This window comes from Macaca nemestrina, chromosome 18 (assembly GCF_043159975.1).
Source record: "Macaca nemestrina isolate mMacNem1 chromosome 18, mMacNem.hap1, whole genome shotgun sequence".
Taxonomy (NCBI): domain Eukaryota; kingdom Metazoa; phylum Chordata; class Mammalia; order Primates; family Cercopithecidae; genus Macaca; species Macaca nemestrina.
Window position 1 is genome coordinate 446,496 of NC_092142.1, and position 9,880 is coordinate 456,375.

The following is a 9,880-nucleotide window of genomic DNA, read 5'->3' on the forward strand; positions in this document are numbered from 1 at the left end:
ACAGGCTCCTCTCCTAATTCCCGCTCAGTTAAAAACAAAGATCGAGAAGTGAAGAAATTTGCTAACCCTAACCCTAACACCAACCCCAACCCCAAACTGAACCCTAACCCAGCCCTAACCCCAACCCCAACCGTAAACCCAACCCCAACCCCAACTCTAACCCTAAACCCTAACCATAACTCTAAACCCAAACCCCTAACCCCTAACCCTAACCCTACCCCACCCCAACCCTACCCTAACGCTAACCTAACCCTAACCCTCACCCTCACCCTGCCCCTGCCCCGACCCAACCCTGCCCATAGCCCTAGCCCTAGCCCTAACCATAACCCTAGCCCGAGTGCGAACCCCAGCCCTAACCCGAACCCTAGCCTTAGCCCAAACCCGAACCCGAACCCAAACCCAAACCCTAACCCGACCCCGATCCCCACCCTGACCCTAACCCAAACCCTTAACCCAAACCCTTAACCCAAACCCTAACCCTAACCCAAACCCAAACCCGGACCCGGACCCGAACCCAAACCCAGCCCTAACCCCAACCCTAACCCTAACCCTAGCCCTAGCCCTAACCCTAACCCTGACCCTGACCCCCAATCCTGACCCTGACCCCCGACCCTGACTCGAACCCGAACCCCGACCCTTAACCCAAACCCGAACCCGAACCTGACCCTGGCCCTAAGAGGCATAGCTAAGGCTTCCTCTTGGGGTCAGGAGTCCGAGACTAGCCTGGCCTACATGGCAAAACCCAGTCTCTACTAAAAATACAAAAATTTGCCAGGCCTGGTGGCACATGCCTGTAATCTCAGTTACTCCGGAGGCTAAGGCAGGGGAATCACTTGAACTTGGGAGGCAGTGGTTGCAGTGAGCCGAGATCACGCCACTGCACTCCAGCTTGGGCAACAAGAGCAAAACTCCGTCCCAAAAAAAAAAAAGAAAAAAAACCATAGTATCTCAGCCGGGCGCAGTGGCTCATACCTGTAATCCCAGCACTTCGGGAGCCCAAGGCGAGTGGATCATGAGGTCAGAGTTCAAGACCTGCTTGGCCAATATGGTGAAACCCCGTCACTACTAAAAATACAAAAATTAGCTGAGTGTGGTGGCATGCGCCTGTAGTCCCAGTTGCTTGGGAGGCTGAGGCAGGAGAATCCCTTGAACCCGGGAGGCAGAGGCTGCAGTGAGCCGCATTCATGCCACTGCACTCCAGCCTTGGCGACAGAGCAAGACTCTGTCTCAAATAAATATATATATATATATATATATATATATATATATATATATATATATATAAATAAAAATAGTATCTTATACATTTAAGCAACCCTAGGAAGCAAATCAGGGAAGGTTCAAAAAAATGAATAAGGGAGTAAGTATAGGAATAAAGAAAGAAATTGAAATCTCAGTGATTAGTATTTTCATAGCCTGTTCAAATCTAAGTATGTAGTCAATTCTGGGATCACTGTGATTTGGGGTTTGCTTTCTACCTCTTAAGCTATTTAAAACACTGAGAACGCAATATTAGAACTTTCATTTGAATGAAATACTCAGAATTGTGATTAAAATAAATAATAAATTACACAAGTTTACAAGTAACAGTTAAATATTTAGGGTTAAGTTTTGCAAACAGTACAAATGTTTAAGAGTGTTGATTGGGAGTAAGGGAATGTCAACTGCCAATAAATATGGAAGATGAAAGAACAGGACTTTAAACAGAGCATATTTACTTATGGGTCTCTGTCTCCTCCCCACACAGAAAAACTCCCAGACATTCATGACTTCATCCACTCTGACTGGCAGATAGATCACATTTCCTGACCCCCCAGCTCTTCACCTCAAAAGGTTTATCTTTCCACCACACCAGCAAAAACCCTCAGGACACACGATTCATACTGCCAGCTAAGCATCTACGCCAAGGGACAAGGTAAGCACATGCTAAGGCAGCTGGGCCATCCTGGCCCTAATCCCTCCAGCGGTGTCCACACTGAGCATTGCAGCACTTGTAGAAGGTGGTCATCGGCTCATCTGCAGAGCGGGTCTGAAGCTGCATGAAGTAAGCACGAGGATGTTCGCATTTGGGACACGGCTCTGGCAATGAGAAAAAAGAAGTGACCCACATTAAAAGAAACATGATGCTCATGACTGTTAAAAGTAGGTATTACTTAATATGTGCGAGGCGAAAGCGGGCGGATCATCTGAGGTCAGGAGTTCAAGACCATCCTGGCCAACATGGTGAAACCCCGTCTCTACCAAAAATATAAAATTAGCCGGGCGTGGTGGCAGGCCTTTAATCCCAGCTGCTTGGGACGCTGAGACAGGAGAATCTCTTGAACCTGGAAGGCAGAGATTGCAGCGAGCTGAGATTGTGCCACTGTACTCCAGCCTGGCGACTAAGTGAGACTCCATATCAAAAAAAAAAAAAAAAAAAAAAAAAAAGAAGTAGGTATTATTTAATGTCTTTTTTTTTTTTTTTTTTTTTTTGAGATGAAATCTCACACTGTCACCCAGGCTGGAGGGCAATGGGGTGATCTCGGCTCACTGCAACCTCTGCCTTTCGGGTTCATGCAATTCTCCTTGCCTCAGCCTCCCAAGTAGATGGGATTAAAGGTGCCCGTCACCGCACTCGGCTAATTTTTTTGTATTTTTAGTAGAGACGGGTTTTCATTATGTTGGCCAGGCTGGTCTGGAACTCCTGAACTTTTGATCTGCCCACCTCAGCCTCCCAAAGTGCTGGGATTACAGGCGTGAGCCACCGTGCCCAGCCTACTTAATATCTTTAAATATGGTAAAGAACCTCCCTGCTCATTTGATGCCCCTTGACAAGGGTAGGTCTACAAACAGTGATGTCATTCCTACTACACTCTAACACTAAGGGAATCTGAGAGACCTGTGACTCACAAACGCCGCTCCTCCTCTCCCTGATTCCCACAGTTCTTCTCAAGTCCAGCTGAAGGCTGGTTGGAAACATAACATGGAAGGTGACTGCTCTGGTGTATTTTGTGCTGCTGTAACAAAATGCCTAAGACTAAGTCACGGTTAGACAGTACAAGAGTTTTGAAGTAAATGCTGGGAAAAGTCTGCATTGTTAAGAATTGAGCATTAAGGGCGATTCTGGTGTGGACTCAAAAGAAGAGAAAAGGCTGGGTATGGTGGCTCATGCCTGTAATCCCAGAACTTTGGGAGGCTGAGGTCAGGAGTTCAAGACCAGCCTAGCCAAGATGGTGAAACCCCGTCTCTATCAAAACTACAAAAATTAGCCAGACGCAGTAGCAGGTGCCCGTAATCCCAGCTACTAGGGAGGATGAGCAGGAGAATCGCGTGAACCCAGGCAGCAGAGATTGCGTCACTACACGCCAGCCTGGGGGAAAGAGACTCTGTCTCAAAAAAAAAAAAAAAAAAGGCCAGGCACGGTGGCTCACGCCTGTAATCCCAGCACTTTGGTAAGCCGAGGCCAGCAGATCACCTGAGGCTGGGAGTTCGTGACCAGACTGACCAACATGGAGAAACCCTGTCTCTACTAAAAATACAAAATTAGCCAGGCGTGGTGCCACATGCCTGTAATCCCAGCTACTTGGGAGGCTGAGGCAGGAGAATCGTTTGAACCTGGGATGTGGAGGTCACGGTGAGCCGAGATCGCGCCACTGCACTCCAGCCTGGGCAACAAGACTGAAACTCAGTCCCAGCCCAAAAAAAAAGAATAAAAAGTAGACTGGGCATAGTGGCTCACACCTGTAATTCCATTAACTTGGGGGCTGAGGCAGGAGGATTGCTTGACCCAAGGAGTTCAAGACCAGCCTGGGCAACATGGCAAGATCTAGTCTCTACAAATAATAATAATTATTATTAATTATTATTAGCTGGATATGGTGGCAAGCACCTACGGTCTCAGCTACTCAGGAGGCTGAGGTCGGAGGAATGCTTGAGACTGGGTGGTGGAGGCTGCAGTGAGTCATGATCGCACCACTAGAACTTGGGCACCAGAGCAAGACCCTGTCTCAAAAAACAAAAAAAACAAAAAAGTGGATTTAGGAGAGAAAACCAAGGGTATGGTCAAGGGACCATGTGATACAGAGATGAGTACGGACAGAAGGAAGCCAGATGCTATTCGTCAAGCAATGGGAGGATGACCTCTTCAAGGCATTTTGGAGATCTTGGGGTGGGATGAAGGGATGCCATGCCCATCACAGGCCCAGAGTGGTTTCGAGGGACCTCAGGGTTTCCTATAGCTCCCCTGGCTCTCTGCTCCCTGTATTCCAGGGCACCATTACTAAGCCAGACCCTACCAGACACCAAACCTGCTGGTGATTTGTACAAGGACTTCTCAACCTCCAGAATTGTGAGCAATAAATTTCTGTTCTTTATAAATTACCCGGTATGTGGTATTCTGTTATAGCAGTGCAAATAAAGATAGTGATTTATGGGCTGAGTGCGGTGGCTCATGCCTGTAATCCCAGCACTTTGGGAGGCCGAGGCAAGCGGGATCACGAGGTCAGGAGATCGAGACCATCCTGGCCAATATGGTGAAACCTGTCTCTATTAAAAAAACAAAAAATTAGCCGGGCATGGTGGTGAGCATCTGTAATCCCAGCTACTTGGGAGCCTCGGGCAAGAGAATTGTTTGAACCCAGGAGGTGGACATTGCAGTGAGCCGAGATCACGCCATTGCACTCCAGCCTGGGTGACAGAGCAAGACTCCGTCAAAAAAAAAGAGAGAGAAGTACATATTTCCCTTCAAAGCGATTTCACTTTGAGAAACTTATTCCACACCTGATAGAAATGACTTCAAACACTCTAACACTATTTCTGACATTAGGTACTTAATCTTTTTTTTTTTTTTTTTTTTGAGACGGAGTCTCGCTCTGCCGCCCAGGCTGGAGTGCAGTGGCCGGATCTCAGCTCACTGCAAGCTCCGCCTCCCAGGTTCACGCCATTCTCCTGCCTCAGCCTCCCGAGTAGCTGGGACTACAGGCGCCCGCCACCTCGCCCGGCTAGTTTTTTGTATTTTTTTAGTAGAGACGGGGTTTCACCGTGTCAGCCAGGATGGTCTCGATCTCCTGACCTCATGATCCACCGGCCTCGGCCTCCCAAAGTGCTGGGATTACAGGCTTGAGCCACCGCGCCCGGCCTTAATCTTTTTCTTTTAAGACAGTCTTACTCAAGCTGGAGTGCAGTGGCATGGTCTCGGCTCACTGCAACCTTTGCCTTCTGGTTCAAGCAATTCTCCTGCCTCAACCTCCCAAGTAGCTGGGATTACAGGCATGGACCACCACACCCAGCTACTTTTTGTATTTTTAAAAGAAACAGGGTTTCACCATGTTGGCCAGGATGGTCTTGATGTCTTGACCTCATGATCCACCCGCACTGGCTTCCCAAAGTGCTGAGATTATAGGTGTGAGCCACCGCGCTGGCCACTAACTTTTTCACATAGCAGATTAGATTTCTATGTTCTTCTTTTTTTTTTTTTTTTTTTTTTTTTGACAGTTTCCCTCTTGTTGCCCAAGCTGGAGTGCAATGACGCAATCTCGGCTCACTGCAACCTCTGCTTCCCGGGCTCAAGTGATTCACCTGTGCCAGCCTCCCGAGTAGCTGGCATTACCAGTGCCCGCCACCACACCTGCCTAATTTTTTGTATTTTTAGTAGAAACGGGGTTTCTTCATGTTAGCCAGGCTGCTTTCAAACTCCTGACCTCAGGCGATCCGCCCGCACTGGCCTCCCAAAGTGCTGGGATTGCAGGTGTGAGCCACCGCACCCGGCCTATATGTTCTTCTATCGGGGGAAAAACACAGTACTAACCATCAGTTCTCTCTCCCCTCTCAATACAACTTATATTTAGGGCCTTCCCCTTTCCTCTGCTGGTCACATCTATCTCTATCAGACATGCAATACACATTTATTTTACCCAATCTGCAGTTTAATGCTCATGCTCATTGGTATTAACTTCTAGAAATCTATATGAGCACAGTGTATTAGTCCGTTCTCACACTGATATGAATACCTGAGACTGGGTAATTTACATAGAAAAAAGCGGTTTCGTTTGTTGGTTTGTTTGTTTGTTTTGAGACAGACTCTCACTCTTGTCATCAAGGCTGGAGCACAATAGTGCGATCTCAGCTCACTGCAACCTCTGCCTCCCGGGTTCAAGCAATTCTCGTGCCTCAGCCTCCTGAGCAGCTGGGTCTACAGGCTCGCACCACCACGACCGACTAATTATTTTATTTTTAGCAGAGACAGGGTTTCGCCATGTGGGCCAGGCTGGTCTGGAACTCCTGACCTCAAGTGATTTGCCAACCTTGGCCTCCCAAACTGCTGGGATTACAGGCGTGAGCCACCGCGCCCAGCCAAGAAAAGGGGTCTAAATTTACTCACAGTTCTGTGTGGTTGCGGATGCCTCAGGAAACCTACAATCATGGAGGAAGGTACCTCTTCACACAGGCAGCAAAAGACAGAATGAGTGTGAGCAGGGGAAATGCCAAACGCTCATAAAACAATCAGATCTTGTGAGAACAGCACGGCGGGGGGGGGGGGGGGGGGGGACCACTCCCATGACTCAATTCCTTCCCAGTGAGCCCCTCCCAGGACACCTGGGGATTACAAGAACCATAATTCAAGATGTTTGGGTGGTGGCCGGGCACGGTGGCTCAAGCCTGTAATCCCAGCACTTTGGGAGGCCGAGACGGGTGGATCACGAGGTCAGGAGATCGAGACCATCCTGGCGAACACGGTGAAACCCTGTCTCTACTAAAAAATACAAAAAACTAGCCGGGCGAAGTGGCGGGCGCCTGTAGTCCCAGCTACTCGGGAGGCTGAGGCAGGAGAATGGCGTAAACCCGGGAGGCGGAGCTTGCAGTGAGCTGAGATCCGGCCACTGCACTCCAGCCTGGACGACAGAGCCAGACTCAGTCTCAAAAAAAAAAAAAAAAAAAAAAAAAAGATGTTTGGGTGAAGACACAGCCAAACCATATCAAACAGAAAGAACATACTTTTTTCCTTAGATTCTTATTTTTATTAATCTACTCATCATTGCCATTATCAAAGCTATCACCTGCTCACTGCCTCTTATATACCAAGCACGGTATAACTCACTTTATGCTCTCACGATCTACGAATATGGATTAGCCCCAGAGAAGTCAAGAGACCCAAGGAAGGTCCTGCCACAGTACAAGGGCCTGAGGATCTAACATGGGCCTGTATGACTCCAAGGCTTGTATAAATATTGCTTGTGTAACAGATTACTAAACAGTAACAAATACTAATAAATTATTCAAAAACCATTTCTATTTTTAGAAACCTACATCATTTATATGACATCACAGACTCTGCCATGCAGTGGCATCAACAGCCTCATAATTATCCAGTTTAGCAACAGAAACAGTGTTCCCTCTTACCTGCAGTAGAGTCAACATTCTCCCAGGCAGCTGCTCCACCAAGCACATCATCCACTTCTTTCAGTTTTGGGTACTTCCGATTTGTTACCTAACAAAAACAACACTTCAGACTCCAGGTAACTGCATAGCGCAAACCTGGGCTGCCAAACCTCGAATTTCAGGATTATATAAGAGTTCACTCTTCCCACAGTTTCCAACTCCAAACTCCCACAACACAGTACAAAATGTAGTAGCATGCAAACATTAAGACTGAGGTAGCACCAACACATTCTAACTTCTAAAAATAAAGGTATTCTGGCCAGACGTCGTGGCTCATGCCTGTAATCCCAGCACTTTGGGAGACCAAGGCAAGTGGATCACCTGAGGTCAGGAGTTCGAGACCAGCCTGGTCACCGTGGTGAAACCCCGTCTTTACCAAAAATACAAAAATTAGCTGGGGGGTGGTGGCAGGAGCCTGTAATCCCAGCTACTCAGGAAGCTAAGGCAGAAGAATTGTTTGAACCCGGGAGGCAGAGGTGGCAGTGAGCCGAGATTGCACCATTGCACTCCAGCCTGGGAAGCAAAGCCAGACTGTGTCTCAAAAAAAAAAAAAAAAAAGCTGGGCACGGTGGCTCGCGCCTGTAATCCCAGCACTTTGGGAGGCCAAGGCAGGCGGATCACAAGGTCAGGAGATTGAGACCATCCTGGCTAATACACGGGGAAAGCCTGTCCACTAAAAACACAAAAAAAATTGGCCAGACGTGGTGGCTCACACCTGTAATCCCAGCACTTTGGGAGGCCGAGGCGGGCGGATCACAAGGTCAGGAGATTGAGACCATCCTGGCTAACACGGTGAAACCCTGTCTCTACTAAAAATATTAAAAATTAGCCGGGCGTGGTGGTGGGCGCCTATAGTCCCAGCTACTAGGGAGGCTGAGGCAGGAGAATGGCGTGAACACGGGAGGCGAAGCTTGCAGTGAACCGAGATTGCGCCACTGCACTCCAGCCTGGGCGACAGAGGGAGACTCCGTCTCAAAAAAAAAAAAAAAGTAAAAGTATTCTAAAAAGTAAAAAGAAAATATGTATTATCAAAGGAAAACAACAAGTTATAATAAAGCATGCATCATCTGCTTACTGAACACCTACTATATTCTAGGTTTCATTTTAGTTGTTCAGAATATAACATAGAAGGGAACAAAACGGAAAAACTCTGCCCTCCTAGACCTTAGGTCCTACTTTTTTTTTCTTTTTTTTGAAACGGAGTTTCACTCTTGTTGCCCAGGCTGGAGTGCAGTGGCGCGATCTTGGCTCACTGAAACCTCCGCCGCCCAAGTTCAAGCGATTCTCCTGCCTCGGTCTCCCGAATAGCTGGGATTACAGGCGCCTGCCACCATGCCCGGCTAATTTTTGTATTTTTAGTAGAGATGGGGTTTCATCATGTCAGTCAGGCTGGTCTCGAACTCCTAACCTCAAGTGATACACCCGCCTCGGCCTCCGAAAGTGCTGGGATTAGAGGCGTGAGCCACGGCGCCCGGCCAGGTCCTACTATTAATAAACAAAGCACACGATACATTACGTAATGTATTCGAAGGTAACAAGCCCTGTGGAAACAATTACAAAGGGAAGGAGGATACATTGGACGGAGGGGCTGCAATTTAAAATACGGTAAAGACAAGACCAATGAGTAAGGTGGCTATCTAGGGGAAGAGCGAAGTTAGTAACAGTAAGTGCAAAGGCCCTGCGAGCGCCATGTGCACAATGAGAGATCGTCCAGGAGGCTGGTGTTGATGGGGCAAAGGGCAATAGGACTTGAAATCGGAGAAGCAAGTCGGGGAGGGGGTCAGTGTCTGAACATGGTAGGCCCTGGAAGAATTCCGGCTTTTCGTCTGCACGAGCTGGGGAACGGCCGAAGGTTTCTGCGCACAGCACGGACCTACGTGCCTCAGCTTTAAGGGAATCGCCGTGGCCGCTGCTGTGAACGCAGAGGAGGGCGCAAGCGTGGGAGCAGGAACCCAAGGAGGCGGGAAACGGTGGGGCTTTCTGAGTGTGCTGGAGCCCACAGCAAGAGCCCACAGATCTGCTGCAGACCGGAAGGGGGCGCGAGAAGGAGCGGACAGAGGCAGACGCCGGGGCTGGCGGCGATGGCGCCGCAGTCGGAGGAAGGGGAAGGCCTGCGAGAGGCGCCCGCGGCCCAGCGCCGGCCTTCGGGTCCCACCTTGCGGGTGATGTTGTGCACGTAGGGGCACGTGTTGCAGGCGAAGCGGTGGCAGCGTTGTCCCTCCTCCACGATCAGCCCGTTCCCGCAGCCGGGGCAGAATAGCAGCATGGTCTCGAACTCCGCAGGCGCCAACCACCGGCAGCTCACACTGCCGCTCAGCGCCGACGCGCGGCCCGCCTCGAGCTTACATTGGTCCTGGCGGCCGCCTCGCCCCGCCCACCAACCAATAGACAGGGCGATTCTGCGCTCCCAGCCCTGCGGCTGGCTGTCTCGCACTTGTCATTGGTCACTGCAGCCGCCCCACCC

General features: G+C 49.3%; 1 protein-coding gene across 1 annotated transcript; it reads right to left on the reverse strand.

Annotated features, from left to right (window-relative positions):
* Nucleotides 1-1,507: 1,507 nt before the first annotated feature.
* LOC105485935 (RNA polymerase III subunit K) lies at nucleotides 1,508-9,735 on the reverse strand. Its single transcript, XM_071083757.1, has 3 exons — nucleotides 9,572-9,735; nucleotides 7,378-7,465; nucleotides 1,508-2,079 (listed from the first exon to the last, which is right to left on the reverse strand). The coding sequence occupies exons 1-3, from the start codon at nucleotides 9,680-9,682 to the stop codon at nucleotides 1,952-1,954; spliced, it is 327 nt and encodes a 108-aa protein (XP_070939858.1). The 5' UTR covers nucleotides 9,683-9,735; the 3' UTR covers nucleotides 1,508-1,951.
* Between the last annotated feature and the right edge of the window lie 145 nt (nucleotides 9,736-9,880).